This window comes from Neovison vison, chromosome 5 (genome assembly GCF_020171115.1).
Source record: "Neovison vison isolate M4711 chromosome 5, ASM_NN_V1, whole genome shotgun sequence".
In the NCBI taxonomy this organism is placed as follows: domain Eukaryota; kingdom Metazoa; phylum Chordata; class Mammalia; order Carnivora; family Mustelidae; genus Neogale; species Neogale vison.
In genome coordinates, this window is record NC_058095.1 from 5,460,485 (window position 1) to 5,487,317 (window position 26,833).

The 26,833-nt window shown below is 57.7% G+C and overlaps 3 protein-coding genes across 8 annotated transcripts in view; 2 read left to right on the top strand and 1 right to left on the bottom strand.

Annotated features, from left to right (window-relative positions):
• Nucleotides 1-588: 588 nt before the first annotated feature.
• On the top strand, nt 589-4,126 carry LOC122905979 (histone H3.3A). The gene is made up of 4 exons (XM_044247419.1): nt 589-723; nt 1,271-1,408; nt 1,534-1,687; nt 1,781-4,126. Exons 2-4 carry the CDS (start codon nt 1,281-1,283, stop codon nt 1,907-1,909), a joined length of 411 nt encoding a protein of 136 aa, XP_044103354.1. The 5' UTR covers nt 589-723; nt 1,271-1,280; the 3' UTR covers nt 1,910-4,126.
• Nucleotides 4,127-11,408: 7,282 nt separating this feature from the next.
• GALK1 (galactokinase 1) lies at nt 11,409-17,052 on the top strand. Its single transcript, XM_044247420.1, has 8 exons — nt 11,409-11,605; nt 12,505-12,694; nt 13,166-13,285; nt 13,463-13,598; nt 13,729-13,910; nt 16,367-16,517; nt 16,612-16,774; nt 16,859-17,052. The coding sequence occupies exons 1-8, from the start codon at nt 11,441-11,443 to the stop codon at nt 16,928-16,930; spliced, it is 1,179 nt and encodes a 392-aa protein (XP_044103355.1). The 5' UTR covers nt 11,409-11,440; the 3' UTR covers nt 16,931-17,052.
• Nucleotides 17,053-17,187: 135 nt separating this feature from the next.
• Nucleotides 17,188-26,833, bottom strand: part of ITGB4 (integrin subunit beta 4) — a 30,673-nt gene continuing 21,027 nt past the window's right edge. For 3 of the 6 annotated variants that reach the window (XM_044247424.1, XM_044247421.1, XM_044247422.1), the window contains 14 exons: nt 25,886-26,090; nt 25,492-25,646; nt 24,928-25,108; nt 24,648-24,785; nt 22,498-22,680; nt 22,269-22,400; nt 20,083-20,319; nt 19,787-19,945; nt 19,238-19,387; nt 18,469-18,657; nt 18,224-18,379; nt 17,969-18,133; nt 17,766-17,876; nt 17,188-17,649 (listed from right to left, as the gene is read on the bottom strand). In XM_044247424.1, the coding sequence (XP_044103359.1) occupies nt 17,510-17,649; nt 17,766-17,876; nt 17,969-18,133; nt 18,224-18,379; nt 18,469-18,657; nt 19,238-19,387; nt 19,787-19,945; nt 20,083-20,319; nt 22,269-22,400; nt 22,498-22,680; nt 24,648-24,785; nt 24,928-25,108; nt 25,492-25,646; nt 25,886-26,090 (2,301 nt within the window). In that variant the 3' untranslated portion in view covers nt 17,188-17,509. Of the gene's footprint in view, nt 17,650-17,765; nt 17,877-17,968; nt 18,134-18,223; nt 18,380-18,468; nt 18,658-19,237; nt 19,388-19,786; nt 19,946-20,082; nt 20,320-20,928; nt 21,154-22,268; nt 22,401-22,497; nt 22,681-24,647; nt 24,786-24,927; nt 25,109-25,491; nt 25,647-25,885; nt 26,091-26,833 lie in introns of all 6 variants that reach the window. The other 3 variants (XM_044247425.1, XM_044247423.1, XM_044247426.1) reach the window with 2 other exon arrangements.

Sequence of the window (26,833 nt, forward strand, 5' to 3'; positions counted from 1 at the left end):
CATGACCCGAGCTGAAGGCAGCGGCTTAACCCACTGAGCCACCCAGGCTTCCCTGAATTCTAATTCTTTTACTCTATGTACATAACTATCAATATGGGAAAGTAGTCACAGGAACACATTTTATTTTACATTGGAAAATATTTATAAGAATTTCCCTGAAGTAATCTCTCCTCCTGCATTTTATTGGCGAGATGCGAATTTGGTTGGATTCCTAACCATCCGGACCCTGAAGTCCTCATACAGACCAATGCAATTCATTTGCATTGACTTTCTATTGTAGAGCTTTGGAACCAAGGGAAGGATCCAAACATAGCTTCATTTTATCCAATCAGAAGAGCCGCTTCGTGCTAACCTCTGATTCGTCCATTCCTCTTTGCATTCATCCAATCATTAGGCCACTTTAACAGCCAATCAGCGGCCTAGATGCCCACCAATCCGGGAGCAGGCCCGAAGCACGGCCTTTGTGTCGGGGATGTCAGCGCGTCGGCGAAAGCTCCCGCCAATAGAAAAAGTCGTTGGTGTATGCAAATGAGGCCCCTATGACGCAGGGACGCAGCGTGAAGCGTAGGTATAAAAGCGGAGGCAAAGGGGGGGTTTGGAGCACAGAGCGGTTTGGTCGGTCGTTGAAGGATCTCCTTTTTCCTTGCTCGGCGACTGCGGCTCTTTACTGGGCAGCAGGAGCGGCGCGGCGGTCGAAGAAGCGATCTGAGACTTCGGCATTGGGTAAGCGTTGGCGGGTTTGCTCGTGGTTCGAGGCCCCGTCGGCCGTTAATGCCGCGGGCTTCAGCCGTTGGGAGGGGAGTGCGGGCTGCTCGGGCTGCCGGCGTCGGGTATGGGTCCGGGAGGTTTTCCTTTGGGGCTTCGTTCCGGAACCGCGTCTCCGCCTCTTTTCCCGGTGGTGATTCAGAGGTCCTGACGCCGGGTTCCGGGCAAGCGGGGGTCCGGGAGGTTTTCCCTTGGGGCTTCGTTCCGGAACCGCGTCTCCGCCTCTTTTCCCGGTGGTGATTCAGAGGTCCTGACGCCGGGTTCCGGGCAAGCGGGGCCTCCGCCCGTCGAGGAGGGGAAGTGACTCCTCCCCGCACCCCCCCCTCCCGGGGGAGGCTGCTGCCGCTCCTCGCAGCCTGAGTCATTAGGGGAGGGGGAGGAGGCGGCGGCCCCGGGCCATCTGCCGCGGTGAAGAGGCGGGAGGGCAGGGGCGCCGAGCCCGTCCCCCCGTGACCCCCCAGGGGGACGAGCGCCGGGGCCCCGGAATCACGGATGTCTTCCTTAGGTAAAAGAAAATGGCCCGAACCAAGCAGACTGCCCGTAAATCCACGGGTGGGAAAGCGCCCCGCAAACAGCTGGCCACTAAAGCCGCCCGGAAAAGCGCCCCTTCTACCGGTGGGGTGAAAAAACCTCATCGCTACAGGTAGGCGAGGCGGCGGGCAGACAATGACGGGGCGGCGCGCGGCCCGTGCCGGGACCACGTCCTGGGGCTGGCGACGGGCTCTGTCCGTCCCCGGGTGTCCGCTTACACTCCCCTGCTCGCTGCAGGCCCGGGACCGTGGCGCTTCGGGAGATCCGTCGTTACCAGAAATCCACCGAGCTTCTGATCCGGAAACTGCCTTTCCAGAGGTTGGTGAGGGAGATCGCCCAGGATTTCAAAACCGATCTGAGGTTTCAGAGCGCCGCCATTGGCGCGCTTCAGGTAAGGCGAGCGCGGTTGTGTAGGGTCGGAGGGCTCGTGCGTGGCTTCTCCTCCGCGAAGAGAGTTTAATAGTGTGGCTCTTGTCCTCAACAGGAGGCCAGTGAAGCGTACCTGGTGGGTTTATTTGAAGATACTAATCTGTGTGCCATCCACGCTAAGAGAGTCACCATCATGCCCAAAGACATCCAGTTGGCTCGCCGGATACGGGGGGAGAGAGCTTAAGTGAAGGCAGTTTTTATGGTGTTTTGTAGTAAATTCTGTAAAATACTTTGGTTTAATTTGTGACTTTTTTTGTAAGAAATTGTTTATAATATGTTGCATTTGTACTTAAGTCATTCCATCTTTCACTCAGGATGAATGCGAAAAGTGACTGTTCACAGACCTCAGTGATGTGAGCACTGTTGCTCAGGAGTGACAAGTTGCTAATATGCAGAAGGGATGGGTGATACTTCTTGCTTCTCATGATGCATGTTTCTGTATGTTAATGACTTGTTGGGTAGCTATTAAGGTACTAGAATTGATAAATGTGTACAGGGTCCTTTTGCAATAAAACTGGTTATGACTTGATCCAAGTGTTTAACAATTGGGGCTGTTAAGTCTGACCATACATCACTGTGATAGAATGTGGGCTTTTTCAAGGGTGAAGATACAAGTCTTAACCACAGTGTAACTTACAGTTTCCTTAAAAAAAAAAAAAAAAAGAAGAAAAAGAAAAAAAAAGTAAACCTGGCAGCTATAGAATACACTATGTGCATTTATAATAGCTATTTTATATATTGTAGTGTCAACATTTTTAAATTAAATGTTTTACATTCACATGTGGTGGGGAGTCTTGTCATTAAGGTGTGTGTAATTTAAAGTCAAGTTGGTTTTCTCCTAACTAGACTGCACTTGTTTTCATAATAGTAAAATGCTTTGCAAATTATACCTTGCATAAGTCCTCATTCTACCACATGTTAACTAACCCTCTAGCTGATTAATGCAAACACTAATGGGGGGATTTTATTTATAAGGGCTCTAGACTATAATACCGAGTTATTCACACCAGCATCATCTGTTAATAATCTAAACTAGTTAGTGCAGCTTTTCTTTGTGTTGTGGTTGGTCTCATAACTAGGTTGAGTTCCTCTCTACCAAGAGGAAACAATACCGAAGTTCTTTTCCTTGTGGTTTGTATTATAATAATCCTTAGAGTAAACTTGCTGTGGGGGAGGGGCACACAACTCCAGCTTGAACCTCTGCCAGTTAAGATGGTGTCGGTTAGGTTGTTACATCTGATACATGGTCCTGGGAAAATCACTATAGAGATGGCCTTCCAGGTGGTTTTTAAAAATTACCCTTCTACTGAAGTCTTCAGGTCAATTATGTATGTTGACTAAATTTACAAATAAACTTGTTTATTCAACCAAGTGTCAAAAACCTACATTTGAATATACAAAGCTTAAATACATCCATTATCTAGATTCTTTGTATCCTGAAGTTTGAGCTTAGTTTATACCTGGTTTTGCTCGGTAGACAAAGGAACCATTTATACACACAAATAATTATGAAATTTCTTTATACAAAATTTTTTTTTCTTTATACAAATTATTTTAACATAAGTTTAAAACTCTTTGTTGGTCTAAGCTGCTTTTTCAGTATAAAGCTAGTTTTCTTAACCATTGATGGTACATTGTATGCGTAGTATCTAGATGTCAGCAAGACATGGGCACCAAGAGCCACACCGGACATCAGACAAGCATTCTGTGTATTTGGAGCTGGTAGCTATAGAAAGATAGTTGTGCCCTAATAAAGTAGCTTCGTTTTTTAAAATTTGTTTGGTTTCAAATTCAAGGGACTTAGGAAGAGAGGCAAGCTAGAATAGGTTTGATTCTTGGCAACTTAATGAGCCTCCATGACGCATCAGAGGTGGAGTCCGATATAGAAAGAGCTGGTTTTCTAGAAGGTTCGTTGTAACCAATTCTGGAACAGTGACTTCCAGTTGTGATGATCCAACATTGTGCTGCTGAAGGACGTCGCGATCCTGGACGGCCTAATGTGGAGTGTACCTGGCAGTGTCTTGAGTTCGAATAGACAGACTTTCACTACAGTGCTGTCAGTTTGTTGAGTTCACTAGTTGTGATGACCCAAGTGGGGTGAAACTTGAACCTTCTCCCCCAGCGCATCTTCCCTACATCTGACGTAGAGGTCTGTGGATTTTACTGGGCAGCTGGGAATTTGCTGCTTTAAATAGTGCAGCTTGTGCTTCCAGACTTGCTTCAGCATTCTTAACCCAGAAGGCAAAAATATCTTTTGGTTCTAGGAAGCTGCCCACACAGGATAACCCTGGGTTTAGGTGATGGAACAATCTGTAAGGAGAAAAGCAAAAGCTGGAGCTGATGAAGGTATCCTGTGCCCTTGATGGATGAGACAAAAATAAAGTTTTTGAAGTTGAGACTATTTCATCTTGTTAGTGGTCTTCATTTGAATTGATAACCTCTGTTTCACAAAATTTCCTGTGGGGAAATGCCTGGAAAATTGCTTTCTGACTCCCGGGCTGGGGCGGGGTGGGGTGGGTGGTGCGTTCAGTAATGACAGGCAGACCCCCTATTCTGAAAGGTGATACGTGTCACAATTTGCTTTGGACAGGGCCAACTGATGCCTGGTGAACCTGTGTATTAATAACTGAATTTCTTGACTGTCCACGGACTTGGTTTCAACCAGACCAGTTAAGGGCTGGAAGTGCCAGCACACTGGCCCGCTACCAGGAGATTCTGAACCAAGCCATTCATTGCCCTTGTCTTAAAGCTCTTAGCTGAAGGGCCAAGGTGTTTGTGAAATTGCTGGTCACAAGCCAGGTCCACCCTCATGAGGGTGACCCCCATTGCTCTCCCTCCGTGCTCCGTCTTGGTCTCACCTTCACTCCCTCTTTTCTCTGCCAGGCAGTTAGACTTAATGTAAGTGTGCACCCGTGGGCCCATGCTGCTGGGTTGTAAAATACCCCTGCTTCATCCGTAAGCTGGTCAGTAGGTAGACAACACACAGAAGTTACATCCTATTTACAGAATTTAAGGTGGTATGGAAGAAAACCACCAGAGAGGCAAGGACGTCAAACCTGGCTGACTTCCGGAGATTTGCCCATACATAACAAGTCAACTGGTCCCTGTCACCCTGCCAGAAAGGAAGGAGAGCAGTTGGGAGAGGCCAGCAAGAACCATCTTATGCCGCTTGCCAGGCCTCCCCAACCCCCTAGGGGCCTCTGCTGCTGCCTGACCAATGTCTCCAATGTCTCCAAGTGTAGAGAGAGACCCTGAGCCCACTGGCTAGACTGGAAATGTCTTTCCCACTCATGTCCTCAGTCACTCCTCAGGGCTCTTCCCTACTTGGCTCCTGGAAAGCACTGCCTCTTGCCTGGTGGGCACATTGGGGCGGGGGTCTCTGGGAAAGCAGGCCCCTCTGGGTTACTTTCAGGTAGGGTAGTAGAGGGTATATGCAGTCCAGCTAGCTGTCTGCCATTGGGCTGGTGGGAGACTTGGGCTTGCCCTTCATTTCCTGCCGACGGGGCCATCCTGTGTTCAGGGCAACAGCTGAGGGCCAGAAATCAGAGGCTCAGGCCTGTGGCCAACCTTGCCTGCCATGGAGAAGGGCGAGGTGCGCAGTTTTCACCACACCCATCCGCAGCTGTTGTCTCACTGGTGGTGCTGTGGTTCACTGGGCATAAGAGCCTTGAGACCCCACCCTGCACATCCGGTCCCCACCCCGACCTCCCCATCCCTTGGGTTGGGAGCACTTCATAGCCACCTCGCTGAGGCGATCACAGCCCACGTCCCACGGTCAGTCCCACCCCGGGCACTGGGAGACAAGCGCAGTTGGCTTGCCTTGTCGGGGCCCCACAGCCTCTTCCTTCCCTCAGCCCAATGGTAGTCCCACCTGCCCCTGTGGACCTTCCTCAGGGATGTCCACCCAGCTGGGCCCGGCTTTTGGCCAGGAACTTCAGCACAAACCGCTAGCCTTCCAGCTGCCTTCCTGAGGCCAAGGCTAGGGGAAGGAAGGAAGAGCCAAGCCCCTGCCCAGGCTGCCGACCCAAATCCCAAACCACCCCCAGGGAGAAGGCAGAAAGTGCCCTCTTGGGCCAGATGGCTGCCCTTCTGGCTCCCTGAGCCCTTTGTCAGCACGTGTGGAGAATGAGCAAGGCTGTAGGCCCAGGTGGGTGCAGCTGGGACAGCTTTGAGTTTATACATAGAGGCCTGGGCTGTAAGCCAGGACCAGAGCCTCTGTCCTCCCTCCTGGGGGTCCTTGTTCTCCATGGCTCTGCTAACAGCCCAGCAGCCCCTGGCAGTGAGTGGTCCCACTCAGACACCACCATTGTTCCAAACAGCATCATAGACTTCTCTGTGATGTGCCGCCTGCGCTTTCTGGTGTCCTTGCCTGAGCATCATGCCTGATGTTTGCCGGGGCCAGGACTGTTGGCCAGGCACAACCAGGAGCAGCATTTCTTAGTCTTCTGCCCTGAGCAGAGGACCTTCCTTCTCCACCACCGCCTTTCCCCAGGGAGGAAGCTAAGAGTTCTGCAGTCACCTCCTCTACCAGGGAGGCAAGGGCAGGGGAGCTTTGGTGAGGCTGTGATCCCTGTAAGGGCTTTAAGGTTATTATATCTGACTTGGAAAGGGTGCCGGCGTCTGGGGTCTTCTCCCAGGCAGCTGCCAGCTCTCGTTCAGAAAGCTGTAGTTCTGGAATGCACATAGTGGAATGGAGGGTGGCCAGAAAGGGAGAAGCCCATCTCAGGCACCAGCAATACTACTGACAAGAAGGGCTCTGGGGTGCACCTGAGTGGCTCAGTGGGTTAAAGCCTCTGCCTTTGGCTCAGGTCATGATCTCAGGGTCCTGGGACCAAGCCCCACATCAGGATCTCTACTCGGCGGGAAGCCTGCCTCCCTTTTTTTCTCTGCCTGTCTCTCTACCTACTTGTGATCTCTCTCTGTCAAATAAATAAAATCTTTAAAAAAAAAAAAAAAAAAAAAGGAAGAAAGGCTCTGGGAAGGGAGGCTGGTGGGCTGTAAGCTTAGGGGGCTTTGGGTGGCGTTTTGCTGAGGGGTGTGTGAGGGACCGTGCACGTCCCCATGGAGGTGATACCCGGGCTCCATTAGCCCCCACTCCTCTGCTACCCTCTCTGTTAGATATGCTGGGCCTCAGGACCTTGCCCCACAAGCTCCTCACCACCTAGTACTGTGCCAAGAGCATCAGCAAGAGGGGAGAGGATGGATGGGGTTGGGTCCAAGGCCCAGGCATCATGGGCCTGAGGGTCTTGCTACATCCTGGAGCTCCTGACCTGCCAATCTCAGTCTTCAAGCCCATCCGCTATGGCCTGGAGGCCCGGACCAGCTGCAGCACCCAGTGTGAAGAGATGGCTGTGGCCTTAAGCTGTCCCCTGCATCCCGTGAGTCTGGATTTCTCCCTGACCATTGGCACGGTGGTCATCAGCCTAGAGGGTGGGAACTTCAAGGACACGGTGGGGGCATCAAATAAAGACAAGGCCTGGGGACGTCTAGGTGACTCATTCGGTGACGCCTCTGCCTTCAGCTCAGGTGGTGATTTCAGGCTCCTGGGAGCGAGTCCTGCATTGGTCTCCTTGTTCAGCGTGAAGTCTGCTTCTCCCTCTGCCTGCTTCTCCCTCTGCCTGCTGCACCCCCTGTTAGTGCTTTCTCTGTCAAATAAATAAATGTTTAAAAAAGAAAGAAAGAAAGAAAAGACAAAGCCTGAAGCTGGCCCCTCTTAGCAGGAGCATCTGAGGCCAGAGAGGGACAAGAAGCTCCCAATGTTCTGAAGGCAAGGCCTGAGCCTCGCTTGCTTTTGGAGTCATGCCTGGCAACCAGCAGAGGCCCCGGACGTGTTTGCTGACCACCCCGGATGGCCCTGGCAGCCCCACGGCACAGCTGGCTGGATCTGCTCCTGGCACGGGGAGGGAGCAAAGAATCAGCCCAATTCCCAAGACCTTTGGTTCCTGCCTTGGCTTCCGAATTGGGAGTGTTCTGTGTAGAAATTGGGGCTGCCGTGGTCTGAGAGAGCAGCTGCCTCCCCCCGCCCCCACGATCCCTTATTTCAATCTGAGCTTTATGTCTTCACACCTTACTGTGCGGGAGCTGTAGCTGGTTAGGATGCTCCGGGGGACAGGTGGTGACTGAGAGGACAGGCTCAGGGGCAGCTGGGCTCAGGTTCAAGACCCAGCTCTCCCACTGGGATGAGTTCCTTCACCCATCTGTGCTCCCCTATCTGTAAAAGTGGGAATAAAAACAGTTACTACCTAATAGGCTTGTAAGGATTTAATGAAATAACCTGTGCAAAGCCTGGTGACCAAAAATATTTGACAATAGAAGTCAAGGGCACTGACCAATCAGAGCACAGCCTGGTAGTAAACAACCAGCGCCACTGCCCGGGGCTCTGATCCCGGGCTTTGATCACGAGCTCTGATACCAGGGCTGACCACAAAGCTCGAGGTTAGTAGTATCAATATTGTCCTCCCAAAGTCATTTCAATATGACAGAAGTGGTTATCGTTAATATTGCTGAAGGGCAAAGGTGTTCCAAATCAGGAGACAGGTCAACCCTCTGGGAACAATCACAAAAAGAAGCTCCCAGAATGAATGAGAAGGTGGGCCATCTGCATTTTCAGAGATGATGTCTGTAGATATTAGAGCGAGAGATGTGGACCCAAGTCCCATCAGGGAACCAGGCTGTCATTGCAACTGAGGAACCAGAGCGGCAGGGAGCCCAGAGACCTCAGTCGCATGAAAAACTGGGTCTAGCAGGGAGGAGCCACGGGTGAAGAAGTGGGCGTGAACATAGCCACGGACGCCGGCAAAGAAGAGGCGTCTCCAGAGGCCCTGTCCTCAGTCAGGAGCCAGTTGTCGCTACGGCCTGGACCGGTGTGTGTCAGAGACCTCTAGGCCTGCCTCGGCCACTGGGCTTCTGGCTGGCATGCTGCGGCTCCCATCACTGGACAGTATATCCCCATGGTGGGAATCCCTGGGAATTCTATCATGATGCCTCAGTCCTGCGAGACAGTTGCCTCTGGCTGTGCTGATACTGGGGAGTTTTCAGCCGGCAGAGCAGAGGACAGACTTTGGCTGGGGATGCAGTGTCCCCACGAAGGTGCCACCTCGCCTGAGGTGCTGTCACATCTGGCCGGGAAAATGGGAGGGAGGGTGAAAAGTCAGGGGCAGACTTCCTTCTGAACAGATTTCACGTCACATGCTAGATGGGACTCAAAAACTGAGAGTAAACACATCTTCCAAATGAAAATCAATGTTTCAGAGTTCATCGGCGAGCAAACAGGAGCACTGACCCTCGGTTAAAGCCAAGTTCTCCGAGAACAACCTAAACAATACAAATAACGAACCTTGGGCAAATGGATGTGTTTTCAACCAAACTGAAACAAGGGAAATAAAAAAGAGGCCGCACAGGGATTAGGAGTCTTCCCCTCCCTCCCTCCCTCAGATAGTGCTTTCCTCCTGCAGAGCCCTTAGCCAGAGGGAGCCAGATTGTGTCTTCCTCTCCCAAAGAGCACCCGCACCTTTTATCTTTTATCTGACCAATTGCACAGGACCGTCCATGATATCTGTTGAATTAATGGATGACTGATGATAACAGCAAACGTTTATTCTGTGCTTACTAAGTGCCAGGTGCTGGGCTGGGCCCTCATTTGGTTTTTCTACCACGGCAATCACTAGCCCCATTTCACAGGTAAGAGACTGAGGCTCAGAGAGGTGCAGTCATCTGCCTGAAATCACACAAATCTCAGATCACACAGATAGTCAGAGATTTGGGCAGAGATCTGGGCGGAGAACTAGGAGACGTCAAAGCTCAGGCGGGTAAAGGATTCACAGAGGAGTTGCTTTCACAGAGGAGTGCAGACCACGCTTCTTGGAGAGTGGTGCCCCCTGGAAGGTGTGGTTTGTGAGTTTAATCCCATTTCAACCGGCCTCAAGGGCCACTGATCCTCTTGTTTTGCCTATGCCAAAAAATGCCTTACTGAGTGCTGGAAAGAAGCAGGCCGTCATATTTCCCAAAGGTTTTTTTTTTTTCTTTTAAGATTTATTTATTTTATATAGAGAGAGAGTAAGAGAGAGAGCGCACAGGCAAGCGGTAGAGGGGCAGAGGCAGAGGGAGAGAATCTCAAGAGGATTTCCCGCTGGGCACAGAGCCTGACTCAGAGCTCCATCTCACTACCCTGAGATCATGACCTTAGCTGAAATCAAGAGGCGTTTAACTGACTGAGCCACAGAGGTGGCTCAAAAACAAAAAAGTTTTTGTTGTTTTTTTTAAGATTTCCTTTATTTATTTATTTGACAGACAGAGATCCACAAGTAGGCAGAGAGGCAGGCAGAGAGAGAAAGGGAAGCAGGCTCCCACTGAGCGGAGAACCCCATGCAGGGCTTGATTCCAGGTCCCTGGGATCATGACCTGAGCCAAAGGCAGAGGCTTTAACCCACTGAGCCACCCAGGGGCCCCTTCAAAACTGTTTTTAAAAACTTTTTTGGTGGGGCGCCTGGGTGGCTCAGTCAGTCTTTTCACTTTCTTGATGCTGCCCCCTGAGGCACAAAAGTATTTAATTTTGATGAAGTGCAGCTTATCCATTTTCCTATTGTCTCTTGTGTTTTGGGTGTCACATCTAAAAAGGCCCTGACTAAGCCAGGGTCACAAAGATTTACCCCCATGTTTATTTCAGCAGTCTTCAGAGCTGCATTTTTTTAAACTGAAGCATAAGTTACATATAGTGTTACATGAGTTTCGGGCACGGGATATAAAGATTCAACAATTCTACGCACTACTGGTGCTCATCACGGTAAGAGTCTCAGTGCTACATTTTGGGCAAACCCCTGAGCAGATCCCAAGCTCTCTCTCTGGCCACAACTCTCCACAAAGCCCCCATCCTCATCCCAAACAGGCTGCTAACATTTCATCGTTTCTGCCCCGCGGCTTCATATGGGAGCAACCGCGGACCCATGTCCAGGTGGGGGTTGGGACCCGCTTAAAGGTTCAGGATGCGGGCTGGTGAAAGAGGAAGTGGCGAGTGTCAGCCTCCGCATCCCAGGCTCAGGACTGAGGAAGCACCTGCTGAGGCCCACAGTCCCGCCCCCAGGGGGGCTGCTGCCGTCGGTCCTTTCGGGAGAGGCTGGCCACTGCCACCCTCCTTCAGTCTTCCACTGCTAACAGCTATCCCGGCGGGGCCAGTCTAGAAAAGGGGCCTGTAGAAAGCGACTCCCTGGTCACCACCAAACTTGGCTTTCTTGATCTCAATTTACTCCGCGTGCTAGGCCCCTCTCGGAGACTCAGGATCAGGGTCTGACGCCCTCGCACAGAGGCAGGACTCTAGGACCTAGGAGAGCCCTTTGGGAAATCCAGGTCCGCTGGACGCGGGCTCCCCAGCTCAGGCTGTGGGTGGACGGACGGGCCGGGGTGGGGAGCACAGAACGCGGCGCCAGGGTCGGGGAAGGGCAGCCCAGATCTTCCAGCCCAGCCAAGACCGCTCTACTGGGCACCCGCCGGTCTTCCGCAAAGTCCGCCGCCTGCCCGGTGGGGGCGTCAGGGGGAGACGCGGCCGAGCGCGCCCAGCAGGTGGCTGGGGGCGGGAGGCGGGGCGGGGCGGGCCGGGCTCGGCGGGGGCGGGAGGAGCCCCGGGTGGGGGCGGGGGGCGCGTACAGGAATGCGCGCCGCCCCCGCGCCGCCCCGCCCCGAGCATCCCGCGCCTACCGGGCCTCGCTGCAGGGCAGGCGTCATGGCCGCTTCGAGACAGCCCCAGGCTGCGGAGCTGCTGGCCGAGGCCCGCAGAGCTTTCCGGGAGGAATTCGGGGCCGAGCCCGAGCTGGCGGTGTCGGCGCCCGGCCGGGTCAACCTGATCGGGGAGCACACGGACTACAACCAGGGCCTGGTGCTGCCCATGGTGAGGGGCCGGGAGGGGAGCCCCGAGCCTCCCCCGAGACAGGGCAGGCCTGCGGCGCGCGGGGAGGTGCCTAGTCCCTGCATGGATGCTGGGCGGCCGCACCGAACTTTAGCCAACCTCCCCGGAGTTTGGGGGACGAGCGCATGGGAGAGACCCGGGGATGGGGAGTTTCCCACGTGGGAAGGGAGGAAGCGGGGGATCCGCGAGGAAGTAAGCTAGGAGGGGGTGTGCCGACGCCTGGTCGCTCGAGCCCGCCCTCTGTAGACTGACGGTCCTCGCCATCAACTTGGGAGCCACCTCGACTTGGGCCCCGACGGAGCATGCGGAAGGGGACGCTTGGGGCTCTGTCTTCCAGGAGCCCCGACTGCAGACTTGAGGAAGCTAGCCCTAGAGCTCCCGGCCCAGCCGGTTCAGTTTACAGACAGGAAACTGAGGCCCAGAGAGGGCTACTGATTTGCTCAAGGTCGCAGAGCTGATTCTTCCTGGGGCAGCGATTAGAGCTGGGGCCCTTTTCACCTGGTGCAGCTTGGCAAGTGAGTGGGTTCCGCGCGCACCTGAGACTACTCCACGATGGCAAGGCATCAGCTGGAGCTCCTCTGACTCTCTTTGCCTTCCGAGCTCTCCTCCCCCTCGCCCCATAGCTGGGAGCCCGTGTTCAGGGCAGAGTCCAGGACTGCACGTCTGCTGCACCCGCCCTGCCTCTGAAGACACAGAGGCAGGACCCAAGCCCCCAGGGCCAGCTCAGCACTCTGGTTCTTCCCCGAAACACCCCCCATTCCTTTCCTGTTGAGCCTCCAAGGGACTGAAACCTCTCATTCTTCAGAACTTTAGTATGGGAGGGAGCCTCCTTCACTCGTCAGCAGGCAGAAGCTTTACATACTCCCTGTCTCTCCCGCCAGGCGCTGGAGCTTGTGACTGTGCTGGTGGGCAGCCCCCGGGCGGATGGCCTTGTCTCCCTCCTCACCACCTCGGAGGATGCTGATGAACCCCGGCGGCTGCAGTTTCCGCTGCCCACAGCCCAGAGGTCACTGGAGCCCGGAACCCCCCGCTGGGCCAACTATGTCAAGGGAGTGATTCAGCACTACCCAGGTATGGGGCTGAGGCCAGGGTCAAGTTCACACTAGTGGTAGGAGCACCACCTCTCAGCTACAAAGCTCCTTAGCTCATCTAGTCCACCCCCGGGTAGCTTGCAGGAGGAGGAGAGTATCCCCATTATACAGATGATGAGACTGATGCCCAGAGAGGTTCCAGAACTTTCCCTGAACTGCCCATTAGATGATGGGAGGGGCCAGCATTCAAACCCCTAGCCCGTTGGCCTCCGGAGACCCAAACCAGGAGGAGAGCTAGGAAGACTGTGTGCCAGGTACCTCAGCTGCTGGTTAAGTAGCTTACCTTAGGAGGGTAGGATGAAGGGTGCTGGGCCCAAGGTGGCCTCTGACAATTGAGACCTGTCCCTGGAAGCAGCTTTCAGGCTCTCACCTCCCTTCATTGCTAAAAGACTTGCCCTTTGCGGGCCTGTTGTCCCAGCCGGCCCGTCTCACCATCACCCGTTTTTTCCAGCTGCGCCCCTCCCTGGCTTCAGCGCAGTGGTGGTCAGCTCCGTGCCCCTGGGGGGTGGGCTGTCCAGCTCCGCGTCCCTGGAAGTGGCCACGTACACCTTCCTGCAGCAGCTCTGCCCAGGTACTTCCTAGACCCCAGCCCCCAATCCAGCCCTCCTCTGCTTGTCAGAGCTCCCCTCTGCTGTGCCTTCGGGAAGGGGGTGGGGAGCCTCCCTGGAGTGTCACTGGAGCTCCCATGGCTCCCAACCCACACACCCCCTCCTGGGCCCTAGCCTCCCCAAGTTCCCCTGTGCCGCAGACTCGGGGTCCATAGCTGCCCGGGCTCAGGTGTGTCAGCGGGCCGAGCACAGCTTCGCAGGGGTGCCCTGTGGCATCATGGACCAGCTCATCGCACTGCTGGGGCAGAAAGGCCACGCGCTGCTCATTGACTGCAGGTCAGGGGCTCCCCTTGTACCCTCCCCCCCCATCATCAGGAGCTTCTGGGTGGAGCAGGGCCCCCTGGCTGCCCCGTGTAGCATGCGGACCCTTGGACTTGTCCTCTTCCTCACTCCAACTCAATGCCAGGTCCCTGGAGACAAGCCTGGTGCCGCTGTCAGAACCCAAGCTGGCCGTGCTCATCACCAACTCCAATGTCCGCCACTCCCTGGGCTCCAGCGAGTACCCACTGCGGCGGCAGCAGTGCGAAGAGGTGGCCCGGGCGCTGGGCAAGGAGAGCCTTCGGGAGGTGCGGCTGGAGGAGCTAGAGGGTGAGAGCTGGCTGGGGGCCCTGAGGGGCGGCCGGGCCTTCCGTGTAGCCTTGACCTTGCCACATACCCCTCATCTCCAGGGACCTCCGCTGTGCTCTGCCTGCTCCCCCAACCTTGTAGACCCGCCAACCTCAGCAGGGCTGCTTGAAATCTTCATATTGTTTTCTCCTTTTTTTTTTTTTAAAGATTTTATTTATTTGTTTGACAGAGAGATCACAAGTAGGCAAAGAGGCAGGCAGAGGGGCAGGGGGCGCAGGCTCCTTGCTGAGCAGAGAGCCCGATGCGGGTCTTGATCCTAGGATCCCGGGATCATGATCTGAGCCAAAGGCAGACACTTAACGACTGAGCCATCCAGGCGCCCTGTTTCTCTTTTTCTAATGTTATCTGAGAACTCTTACCTGGGCCGGCAGAGGCACGTCATCAGCAGGGCCTGTGAAAGCTACAGACAAGTTCGGCACGCGAGTGTGCTGTAACGTGACCATTTGCTGATGATTGCACATGAGGCCGTGACGATCAGTTTCATACATAAGTGTCTCCGTGTTCTCTTGGTATTTTCTTAGGATTGGATTCAGAGGAGTAGGATTGCAGAGTCCAAAGGTGCATGTATCTGAAAGGTTCCTGGTACATGTGGCTGGGAAGATAGTATATTTGATAGTTTGAAGCTCAGGTCAACATCCCCTTGTTCTGCCGTACCCTGTAGAGCAGAGGCTGTTACTACTCTGCGTGTTTTGGATGAGGCAGTGGTGAGCCTCGAACTGGGCAGCTCAGCCCCCAGCCTGTACTCTCAGCTGCGGGCCAGGCTGCTGGCCTCGGGAGCCGCGCCCTCCCTGGCACGGTGCAGGTGCCCCTTGCCAGGACGCTGGCCAGCCCTGTGGGACTGTCTTGTCCTTCTCCTTGGTGAACTGTCCCGTTCAGAACTGCCCCGCCTGCTCATTGCAGGTGACCTTGACGGAGGTTTTCACGCTGGAACACTTTGGGCGTCCCTCCTCTCCACTGCACACCTTCCCCACCACTCGTGTGGGGGGGGGTCTTCCCTCCCTGGGGACCCCAATGCTGCCTCTGCCTTCTCCAGAGTCCTGTGTGAAAAGGCCTTCTTTGCCTCGTTCCTATTCCCTGCCTGGCTCCTCTCCTGCTTGGAAACACCGCCAGTTCTCTTCTCTTTGAAAACGGAACCTCTTTCCTGTGCCATAATGCTTATGGCCCATTTTGTTGTCTGTGTTCACTTCTCGGTCCTCAGCCGCCGCTGCCGCTGCCACCTGGGATTGGGGCCTGCGGCCCATTGCTCCACCGGCTGGAGCCTCCCCTCATTTCAACCTCTGGTTCCAGAGCCTCCACCTGATTCCCAGTGGAACTCTGCATCCATCCTCCCCTAGAGGCTTCCCCTGCTGACTTCCCCTTGGTGGTTATTTCTCACCCTTGTCACTCCTATGTGAGACCTCGGTCACCTGTGTCCTTATGTCCCCCCTCCCATTCTCCTCTCCCATCTCTGTCCCTTCCATGCTTTCCTCCCCCCACACCATGGCTTTCTGAGGATTTAGCGGCTGCTGTCTGGCTGGTGCCTGGGTCTCCCAGCTCGGCCTCTCTGCCCAAGGTGGTCGCTTTGGTCACCTAATTCAACTCCAAACCCTTGCCTGTTCCCAAACCGCCGTGGCCCTCAGAATTCAGCAGCAAAGCCTCTGGCAGTCAGGGCTGCCCCTACCGAAACGGCTTGCTCTCCCCACCTCCGCATGAACTGGCAAGGACAGCCCGATGCCGGTGTGCCCTGCAGCTTGATGTGTGCCTGGGCTGCACCCCGGCTCCGGGGCCCCGGCCTCTCCAGTGGAGGCTCCACTGGTGCTCCAGCGTGAGCGGCAGCAGGACGACTTCTCCCGCTTGCTCTACCGTGGGCTCGGGGAGGCAGCCGTGTGTTGCTCCTCACCTTGGAAGCATCAAGGGTCTGGGGCTTCCCCTGCTGTTTACTGAGCACCCACTGTGCACCAGGCCCCCTGCTGGGAGGGGGCCTCTCTGTGGGTTCTTTCAGTGTTTGCTGCGCCCCCAAGTGATTTTATTTTTTTTAAGATTTTATTGATTTATTTGACAGACAGAGATCACAAGTAGGCAGAGAGGAAGGCAGAGAGAGAGGAGGAAGCAGGCTCCCTGCTGAGCAGAGAGCCCGATGCGGGGCTTGAACCCAGGACCCTGGGATCATGACCTGAGCCAAAGGCAGAGGCTTTAATCCACTGAGCCACCCAGGCCCCCCGCCCAGGTGACATTTTATAGTCGGGGGGTGGGGGAGACTCCGAACTGGAGTCACCAACACAAGGTTCTGGGCACAGCTTTGTCCGAATGAGGTCTCCCAACTCGCAGCCCGCCCCCCGCCTCCCACCCCCAGGCCACCACCTGGCGTCCTCATCCCCACATCGGTAGGGGCCCAGAGGTGGTGGGTGGTAGGTCCGCTGACCCTGTTCCCTCCCCAGCTGGCAGAGACCTGGTGAGCAAGGAAGGCTTCCGGCGTGCGCGGCACGTGGTCGGTGAGATTCGGCGCACGGCCCAGGCGGCAGCCGCCCTGAGCCGTGGGGACTACCGAGCCTTTGGCCGCCTCATGGTGGAGAGCCACCACTCGCTCAGGTGAGGACCCCGGGGTGCCCAGTTAGCCCAGGGTGAGGCTAAGCCCTGGGACGGGACCATGCTAGGCCCTCCCTGTCCTCCGTCCTCTCCACAGGGATGACTATGAGGTGAGCTGTCCTGAGCTGGACCAGCTCGTCGAGGCTGCGCTGTCTGCACCTGGGGTTTACGGCAGCCGCATGACTGGTGGTGGCTTTGGCGGCTGCACCGTGACCCTGCTGGAGGCCGCCTCCACCTCCCAAGCCATGCAGCACATACAGGTGGGCGGGCGCCGGCACGCAGAGGTAGGAGGGGTGGGTTCCCAGGGCCATGCTGTGCTGAGACCCCACCTGCCTCTCCCGCAGGAGCAGTATGCTGGCACCGCCACCTTCTACCTCTCTCAGGCGGCCGACGGCGCCAAGGTGCTGCGCTGGTGAGGCCTTCCCCGGGGATGGCACCTGGTGGGCATGGGGCCTGCCAGGCAGCAAGGCACAAAGCTCCAGGCCCCGGACACCTGCCCTCTGCATCTGGGTGCTCAATAAATTTGTGCCTCCCACCACTGACCCGCCTGCCTGCCTCTAGAGGTGGGTGTGTGCTTGGGTATCCAAGGAGCAACGTTGGAAGCGCTTCCCCTGCGCTGTGCAGGCATTCCCTGGGAGAACGACTGGGCAGGGCCAAGACCAGGCAGGGCCAATTGGTAGCAAAATCTTTTATTAAGTGTGGAACAAAGCAGGGGCCTTGTCATGCTGGTTCCAGCTCTTTGGTTACGTGCAAATAGGCTTGGGCCTGGGGTAGGGGCGTTGCTGCCAGAAGGGCCTTCTGGGATCTCTGCGCCCTTTATTCCTCCCAGAGGACACCTTCTGTCCTCCGTAGCCAGAGGCACTGGCCCTGTGGTCAGCATTTGGGTGTGCTGGGCCGCGAGGGGTCCACGGGTGGAGGAGCCAAGCCAGAGCCAGGGAGAGGAGGCGGGGTGGGGGCCCAGGTTCCCGCACCCGGGTGGGTAAGGGTTGGGGGGCTCAGGTCTGGAAGAACTGTTGGTCCACCTGGGTGCTGAGCGTTCCACTGGTGGTCAGCGTCCGGCTCACAAACTCCTGGGTCACGTGGCGGGTAAGGGAGCCACCTGCTTCCAGGCGTTGGGTCCCTAGGCTCAGTCCATCTGCAGGGGAGGACGCACTGAAGGACTCTGCCTGGGGCCCTGCCTCTCCTGCTCTGTGAGTTCCGTATCTCCCACTTCCCTGCAAGGGGAGCTGGATCCCCTGCCCAGTAACTCACCCAGTAGGAAGGGCTCGGTGGTGCTGGTGTGGGTGGTGGTGATGCTACTGTACTCGCCTGGCAGTGAGTGTTGGAAGAGCCCAGCATGGCTGCCCAGTTGTGGGAAAGGGCCTGGCACGGGCAGATAGGCCAGTCAGAGATGAGGCCAAGAGAAGAGGTGGCCAGAGAAGGGGCAGGGGCTAAGAAGGGGTGAGGCACCCTACCTCCATCCTGGGACTCAATGGTGATGATGCCCTCACGCTCTGGCCCGTAACCTTCGGTGGTCTTGGCCTGCACCTTGAACTTGTAGGGCACGTTCTCGCTGAGGCCCGGCACGGTCAGCCGGCTCTCAGGGCTGTCACCATCCACCAGGAACGTGGTGGCTGGCTCTAGACAGGGAACATGATGACTTCAGCCTCTGCAGCTCCCTCTCCATCCCTCCCCTGGCCACCCCTGACCTGGGGGCAGGCAGCAAGCACCTCCTCCGTGGGCCATCTCGCAGGTCACCAGGTAGCCAAGGATATTCCCATCGGGCCTGCGTGGCCGCTCCCAGCTCAACTGCAGCGAGTCTGGGCTCAGGGCAGTAAACACCAGTGGGCCCGGGGCACTAGGTGTGCTCAAAGTGAAGGTGGAGCCTGGACATAGCAGAGCAAGGATGTCAGTGTCTGTGTCCGTAGGAGACCTCATGGGGGCAGCCACGCGGTGGGGAGGGGAGGCAGCTCACCTGGCAGGGGGCAGAGTGGACTCTGGGGGTGCACCTGTGACTCAATGGTGATGACACCCTCGCGCTCTGGGCCCCAACCTTCCGCGCTCTGGGCCCGCACACGGAACACATAGGAATGGTTGGGCAGAAGGTCTTCCACCACCACTGACGTCTGGCTGGGGTTGGGGATGTTTAGGTGATACAGCTCTCCTGTGGGTGGGGGTGGGAGACAGGGGAGCAGTATTATTCCCAACCCCGGCCTGATCCCACACCTTCCCTAGGCTGCCACCAAGATCTAGTCATCGCTCACCCAGGATTAGCTGTGGTTTGGGGGCAGGTGGGATCAGCCCGGTATGGTATGGTTGGTTGTTTAGGTTGTACACTATACAAGGGATAAGTGCAGTCTAAAATTCCACTATGTTTTGGCTGTTGATGGGCCCCAGTCATGCTGCCGTGAGTCTGTCTTCCCAGGGAAGCCCCACTTCCCACCTCCCATGCCAGCAGAGGCTCTAGGTGCCCTAGGCCAGTGAAGCCTTGTTAGGCAAAACCTAGCAGAGGGAATAACCTGGAGAGAGGCTCCGGGAGGTGGATGAGAACTCTGGAGAGAGAAGGCCATGAAGGGCAGTGAGGAGCATGGAAGAGAGAGACTCCAAAAGTCTGGTGGGGACCATTAGCGTTTGAGGGATTTGGAGGGATTCTTATCCAGCCGCATGCTCCCCAGTGTCCTGACCCCGAGCTGAGCCCGGCAAGACATCACCCCCGCAGCCCGGCAGCAGCAGCTGTGCCTCACCGCCGCTCAGCAGCTGGTACTCCACGCTGTACCCCTGCAGCACCTGCTCGCACTGCGGCTCCTGCCAGCTCACTTTCAGAGATGTGGGTCCCAGGGCCGAGAACACCAGGCGGGTGGGTGTGTTGGGCACACCGGCAGCCAAGCGGGGGTCTGAAGACGGGAGGCCACGGTCAGTTTGTGGCAGGGCTCCCTGGGTGGGACCTGTGTCCCCTGGCCTCCCTGGGCTGTCAGGTCTCTGCCCAGCACCAGCCTGGCAGCTGGCTCACCCTGCCACACCCTGGCCAGGCCACCCAGCCCCTCCCGCCCGTCTCAGAGTGGCTGTGGGCTCGAGGGTGAGCACCGTGAGATGGCCCGCCCCCACTGGCCTGGCGCCTCTCCTCCCCCAGCCCAGCGCCCCTGGAAGGACAGCGGCTGGATGAGGCATCAGCACTGATGGGGATGGAATGGAGGGGGAGATGCTGGGTCTGGGCGCGGCTGCAATGAGCAGGTGGATGATGACAGATGGAGCAGGACAGCTGTGGAGACACGGGGTGGCCACCCCTGTACTACCTGGGTCCCGGAAGGGCGCTGCTGGCTGCCCAGCCAGGATTATAGTGTCCCGTGAGTCCCCAGAGGGAGGGAACCCCTTCATCTGAGCCCGACTCAGGGCCCCCAGGGCCCAGGACAGCGGAAGCCTGCTCCTCCCTTCTTCCCAGATGGGAGGGAGGCCTGCGGCAGGACAAAACCAGAGTGAGCGCGGGAAGGGTGTGTTGGAGGACGGGCGGCGGGAACAGAACCCCGAGCCTGTTGGAGCTGGAAGAGGAGAGGGGCCCGGGGGAGACGCAGGGCTGGTGGCAGACACTCACTGTGGGAGGAGACGGAGGAGAGGGTAGAGTAGTCTCTGGGCAGCGTGGCGGAGTGGGAGTTCTCTGTGCGGGTCAGCGAGTGGTAGTCACGCGTGAGGGTGGAGGACGTGCTCAGCACCCGGTGGGGCAGGTGTGGGCTCAGGTGGGTGCCGTAGGCAGCGTTGGCCACAGTCATCCTGTTCAGGGAGTTGGCACTGCCCGGGAAGGCGAAGTCCATCCGCCCGTTCACCAGGTGCTCTGCAGGAGGAGAGTAGGGTCACGGGGGCAGACGTGTACTGGACCCAGAGCCCCGTGGGGCAGGCTGCCCTCGGAATTCCTAGGATTACCTATGGGGGGTGGGTGGTGGTGGCATAAAGAAACCCAGCCTTCCTTGGCCACCAGGGACAGAAGGTCTGTGTTCCTGGTGGGGTCCCAAGGGGCCACATAGGCTTCCACAGCCCATGTCCGCTGGTGCTCAGGATGCCAGTGTGGATAGTCTGAGGGTCGCTGACCCCAGCTAGGAGACCTTGCAGTTAGCCCTGCCTTGGGTGGGTGGGGGTGGCAAATGTCTGCCCTGTGTCCCTTCAGGCCTCTGAGGGATCTCCTTGGGTACTACAGCCTGTCCCCTGGACACAACAGACTTATGAGGTCATATACTCCTGTGGGTGGTCCTGCTTTGAGGCCAGCCAAATGCCTGCCCCAGGGGTCCATTGGCTCTGGGGGTCATCCTGGCACAGCGGCACCTTCCCAGGCCTGCGTGGAGCCTTCCTGGGCAGCCTGGCTACAGGGGGCTCGGGCCAGGTCCAGGCAGCCAACGAGCGTGCCTAGCTGGGTGCGGGGTCGGGGCAGGCCGGGCAAGCCCGTCACCTCCAGGGGGCCTGGGTGTGGCGCCGCGGGCTAGGCCGCCACCCTCCCCGCCCGTGCCCGCGTCCGCGTCCGCGCGGTGGTCCGGGGGGCCGCGGGGCGGCTCGCCGTCGGAGGAGCGCCCGCTGCTGGCCGACAGGCGCGGGATGAGCTCCGGGGGCAGCCGCCACGTGATGCGCCGCAGGTCCAGCTCCTCCCCCAGCAGGGGCTCGAACTTCCAGCCGCCGCCTTGGGAACAACGAAGGGCCGCGTTGGCACCGCCGGCGGCTGCGGGCGGCGGCGGGAGGGGGCGCGGCGCGGCGGAGACCAGCGACGTGAGCCGGTCCTCGGGCTCTCCGGAATCCGAGTGTGCGGGAGGGGCGCGGGTGGCCGCGCAGCAGGCGATGGCCCGGACCCTCGGCCCCTGAGCAGAAGAGGAGCCCTTCCGTGGGAGCCGGGGCAGCCGGGGCTGCGGCTGGTGAGGCAAGACGCCCCCCGGGGTGGCGCTGGCTCTGTCACCAGCTCTGTCACCTCGGTTTCTTATCTGTGGACTGGAGAGAGTAACCTCTCCCCTGCCTGCCTCCCAGGCACAGTTCAGAAGCCACAGAGTGCGTCCCAGGTAGAGTTAGGCCCTGAGTTTCCGGCACCTGATTCATACCTGCTGCGCTTTCTCACAGCCTCAAAACCCCCACAACCTTTGGGCTTGGGTTCCTTAAGCCCAAGCTCAACCCTGCTAGGGCAAAGATGGAAGAGAGCAGGACTCCCAGAGGACTGTGACTGCTGGCATGGTATGACCGGCGTCCTGTTCTACAGATCAGAGCACCGCGGCACAGAGAGGGTGAGCAGTCCATCTGATGGCCCACAGCGGAGCCGCGCTCAAACTGAGTGCCAGGGAGGCCAGCCGAGGGCCCTTTATCCCACACTGCGGGGAGTCAGGGGGGAGGGCAGGGCAGGGGGCCATGCCCGCCACCTCCCACATGGCCTTGTCCCTGGGAGGTGGCCTGGATGACCTGAGTCCACGGCACAGCCTTCCAGGTGCGAGGCTGTGTTCCCGCATGGGCCCGTGTGCGTGGGCCGGCCGACCCTGGGTGCCTCTGCTCCCCGGCAAGTCTGTTGGCCTGTGCTAATACACAGATGTGTGCACGACTGCCTGTGGGCCACACTGGCTTTGTCCTCTCTGTCCCCCACGCCAGCGGGGCACCCGCCAAGTGGCAGGCTCTGCCGATACCCGTGTGGAACCGAGAGGGGCTTCTGGTCTTGCTCTCTATACCCGGTGGTCACTGGCCCCTTTGCTTTCTCTGGACGCCAGTGACAGCCGCACCTCCTCCCCAAGACTTGCTGTCACGGATCCCAGACCCACTCACCAGTGTCATCGGAGACGCTAGGCCTCTGGCTGCCAGCAGGGGAGCGGAGAACGTCATCGCTGTACATGAGGAAGCTTTCGTAGTCTTCCCCGCACTGGGCGTCCACAATGGGGATGTCCGGGATGATGGGGACTGCAGGAGGTGGAGGGGTGAACCAGGGCCCCAGCCCTGGCCTCCCAGCCTCTTCTGTCCCGCCTGCCCCCCTCCTCTGCTCCCCGCCCCCACTCACTGGACATGGGTCGCTTGGGCTGGGTGGCCAGGTTGATGATGGCCTCCCGCTCTGGGCCCCAGCCTGCCCCATTGCGCGCCTTCACCGTGTAGCGGTACGGCTGGGACTCCCGAAGGTTCTCAATGAGCAGCGTCCGCTTCTTGGGACTGTCCACCAATACCTTCTTCATGGGCCCGATGGGTCCTGGGGCAGGGAGAGCGCCTCAGACGGGTCCTTCTAGCCTCCTGCCTGGCCTAGCCCCGCTCTGATGCATCAGCCCCCCTGAGTGGGCTCTTTACTTCCCAGAGAGAGTACAGGAAACAAGGCCAGGAGCAAGCAGCTGTGAGAATCCCGGGTCACGCCAAGCCCTAAGAACCTGGGCAAGACTGGTTTCAAGAAGTGTCACCGACTCTCTGAAGGGCTCATCCTTAAGTGGCAGAGCGAGGACAAGACTCAAGGTGGCTTCGATGTCACCTCTACTGATTGGCGCCGCAGTGGCCCTGTGTCCAGGGCACCTCCACCGGACACATGTTCTGGCGGTGAGGGCGCCTGTGCCTCGTTGCCCACTGCCAGACCCCAGGTGCTGAGGGCAGAGATGGCCCAACACCCACCACAGTTGCCATGGGGTCCCCTTACCCTAACCCACGAGCACCTAGAAGGGTGGACACCCAGCCCTGGCAGAAAGGAGAACGTGACCCCCGTAGCTCAGGGCAAGTTCCGGGTTTAGGCCCAGGCCCAACCAAGAAGGGGTCTGCAGTGGGGTCCGTGGGTGGCTCAGTTGTTAGGTGTCTGCCTTCAGCTTAGGCCCTGATCCCGGGGTCCTGGGATCAAGCCCTGAATCGGGCTCCCGGCTCAACGGGAAGCCTGCTTCTCCCTCCCCCACCCCCCCTGCTTGTGTTCCCTCCCTTGCTCTTTCTCTGTCTAATAAATACACAAAATCTTTAAAAAAAAGAAAAAAGAAAGAAAAGAAAAAAGAAGGGGTCTGCCCTGCTGGAAGGCTTCTGGGAAACCAGAGAAGGCACAAAAGACTGGAGGCCAGAAAAGGTCCCCGTCTCCAAAGAGGTCCAAAGGAGGTTTCTGGAAAATGATACCTCATAAGCTTGGTGTTGGCCCCTAGCAAACAACTGTGCTTAAAAAGAAATGGCTGGTGGAGGCCTCTCAGCCTGGAGGAGGTCTCTAGCTGCCAAGGTGGGCACTGTTTCTTGGCCCACCCCTCACATCCCTGTCAGCTAGAGGGAGAGGGGGAGAGGGGCACCCGCCGAAGTCCTGATGCCTTCAGCCAGGTGGGCCATCTGGTGCATTCCAGGACACAGTGGAGACCTCAGCAGGCTGAAGCCATGGCTGAAATCATCGGAAATGAGCTTTCGACAGGATACATATCACTCCTGGGATTAGAGGCATAACAGTGTCTCTGTAATCGTGGTCATGGGTGGGTTAGAAACCCAGGATGCACCAAAGGTGGGACGCAGCTGGTGATGCCGTGTGTGGTCTGCTTGGCTGCTAAAGAGCAACAAATCTGACATCTGGAATGATCTCTCGGCTCTCCACCCTACTGGGCTGCGCCGGGAGTGCTGAGCCTGACCCACGTTAAGGCCCAGAGGTCGTATGAGATGGTGAGCTCCCCGTCCCTGGGATGGACCAAGGAGAAGCGAGGGCACAAAGAGGAGGTCCCTGCACCAGGTGGCTATGGAGCTGATTCCCCTCACTGTCTCGTCTTGGCAATTGGTGCGGTTGCCCACCCTCCCCTCCCTTCCAGGCCTGGGAGGAAATAACGATGTGGCCAAGTAAAATGTTACATAAGCTGGACTAAAATAATTGTTTATCTGAAACTCAGGGTATCCTCTGTTTGCTAAATCTGGCAACTCTTCTTTGGCTCCAAGAGAACCATGTGAAAATGAGTTACCCTGATCCCCTGTATGGGAAGGCACCCCTGATCGGTTGACCTCACTGCACATCTGTCTCACACCTCCTGTCCCCACCTGCCCTGTGTGCTTCTGCGCTTGGCCTTGGGACGGGGCCAGCCCAAACCTGACCGCAAACCTGATGATGCCTCAGGCAGCCATTGCGGCGGACCACAGGGATGCCATAACTTCCCTCCTGCTCTTTGTCCCCTCCCCTTCCTGCCGTCCCCAGGGGGTGGGGGGAGTGGTTGGAGGGGTCCAGGTCCTTACGGTTGTCCTCATTGACCAAGCCGTAGCAGACCTCATAGGCTGTGATTTCACCGTTGGTCTCCGCGGGCTCAGCCCAGCTCAGCTGGGTCACGGTGGAGGAGACGACATTGAAGGCCAGCCGCCCTGGCTCACTGGGTACTGGGGCAGGGGAGGGGGGCAGTACAGGAAGAAAGCTGTCAGCAGCAGCAGAGGGAGGGCCGGTTTCTGGGAGGTGCTTGGGGAGGGGGGCAGAGCCGGGCATCAGGGTAGTCGGGGACAGACACAGGTGGTGAGGCCTCACCTTCCTGGTGTGTGCGGCAGGACACCAAGGAGCTGTAGGGGCCCTCGCCCTGGGGCCCGTAGGCACACACCTTCATCTCATAGTCGCAGTACGGATACAGGTTGGTGAGCTCCGCTGAGGGCACCTTGCTGTCAAGCAGGTGGGCTTCGGACTCAGGGTCACCCTGGATCCAATATTTGACCTGCCCCCGGGGGAGGAACGGGTCAGTGGGGAGCGGCAGTGGCCAGAGCTGCTCGTCCCTCCACGGACCTCCTGCTCTTATTGTGCCCTTTGAGCAGATGAGCCACCGAGCGGTTGGTGACTTGCCAGGTTCACACAACAGGGCTGGGACAGAACTGGGGTGTCTCCGGGGTGGGTCGAGGGGCCACATTCCGGGAAGGAGGGCAAATGTCTGAAAACGTCAGGGATGGGTCTTTCCTCTTCCCTGGGCAGATGGCGGCTCCCCGTCCCCGGTGGGCCAAGCATGCCCTCTCCACCACCTCAGGGGCCCTCTGGCCGCAGGTGGTTTACGTCCCCAGCGGATACCAGGCCTCCCCCTCCACACCCCTCTGCCTCCCACCTTACCCTGTACCCTGCTGGCTTGCCAGGAGGGGGTAGCCAGTTGAAGTGGATTTTCCGGGACCCGGCAGCCTTGGCATTGGGGTTCTGTGGGGCACCCAGGTCACCATGGTGAGGGAATGATGCCAGTGTCTGGCTTGTGAAGTTCCGGTCCAGTTCGTCTGTAGGGAGCCAAGCCTGAGCGGGGCAGCCAGCTCAGCCACCCCCTCTCTGATGGAGGCAAGAATCCACCCTCGCCTCCAGGGGGCCTCCTCCACCCTTGCCCACCAGCACTCAGAGGACAGCTGTCCCCCCAGACCTGTATTTTTACTTGCCAAGACTGGCAGCCTCCATGGAGAGGCCCCTCCACCCCCCAGCCCTCCCTCTGCACCTGCTTAACCACATCCCTGGCTCGGCCCACCTGGGTCCCCAATGGTGACGGTGGCTGAGTGGGGCTGGCCCAGCCGGGCCCCAAACTTGGGATTGGTGAGCTGAATGTGGAAGCGGCGGGTCTGGCGGCCCCGCAGGAGGGAGTCCATCTCCTGTAGCTCCAGGAGCTTCACCTGTAATTCCTTCCAGGTCTCCCCAGGTTGGAAGAGCAGGTCACCCTCTGCGGGGATGTAGTCCTGGGAGTGGGGCGGGGTCAGGGTCAGACAGGCCTTCCACCCCGATCTTGTATATCCGACAGAGACCACCCCACATGGACACGAAATGGCTTATGTTGCTACAGCACCTCCCTGCTTCCCCCCCCCCGCCCCATGCATCAAGCACTCTACAAATACTAGCTCATCTGACCCCCACAGCACTGTGAGTTGGAGCTACTACTGTCCCCCGTTCACAGATGGGGAACCGGGGCACACACAGGTGGAGAAACTTGACCAAGTTTGCACAGGTAATTGTGGTAGAACTGAGCTTTGAACCAAGACCAGAGCTGGGGATGTGAACATACAGAGAGTCCCACACTGGCAGGCTCCACCCAGGGAGGGAGGAACCCCTGCCCCCAAATGTAGCTCTGAAGTCTGGGATCCCACCAGGCCCCAGGCCCTGCCTTCTGGGTAGGGTGCCTCCATCAGGTCCAACTTTCTTCTTTCTTTTCTTTCTTTCTTTTTTTTTTTAGCTTTTATTTATTTGAGAGAGAGAGCGCAAGCAGGGGTAGGGTCAGAGGGAGAGGGAGAAGAAGACACCCTGTTGAGCAGGGAACCCGCCACGGGTCTCGATCCCAAGACCCTGAGACCATGACCTGACCCAAAGGCAGATGCTTAATTGAGCCACCCAGGAGCCCCTCTAGCTTTCTGCATTCAAAGCATCAGAACTCTACTGAGTTTCTGGAACGCGAGTGTAGAATGGGGCCATCAGCTGCAACTGGGGT

Excerpts from the sequence above, each read along its gene's own strand:
- GALK1 (XM_044247420.1), top strand. The coding sequence starts at position 11,441 with ATGGCCGCTTCGAGACAGCCCCAGGCTGCGGAGCTGCTGGCCGAGGCC. Across the intron at positions 11,606-12,504 it reads AGGGCCTGGTGCTGCCCATG|GCGCTGGAGCTTGTGACTGT; the intron begins GTGAGGGGCCGG and ends CTCTCCCGCCAG. Across the intron at positions 12,695-13,165 it reads AGTGATTCAGCACTACCCAG|CTGCGCCCCTCCCTGGCTTC; the intron begins GTATGGGGCTGA and ends CGTTTTTTCCAG.
- LOC122905979 (XM_044247419.1), top strand. The coding sequence starts at position 1,281 with ATGGCCCGAACCAAGCAGACTGCCCGTAAATCCACGGGTGGGAAAGCG. Across the intron at positions 1,409-1,533 it reads AAAAAACCTCATCGCTACAG|GCCCGGGACCGTGGCGCTTC; the intron begins GTAGGCGAGGCG and ends TGCTCGCTGCAG. Across the intron at positions 1,688-1,780 it reads CCGCCATTGGCGCGCTTCAG|GAGGCCAGTGAAGCGTACCT; the intron begins GTAAGGCGAGCG and ends TGTCCTCAACAG.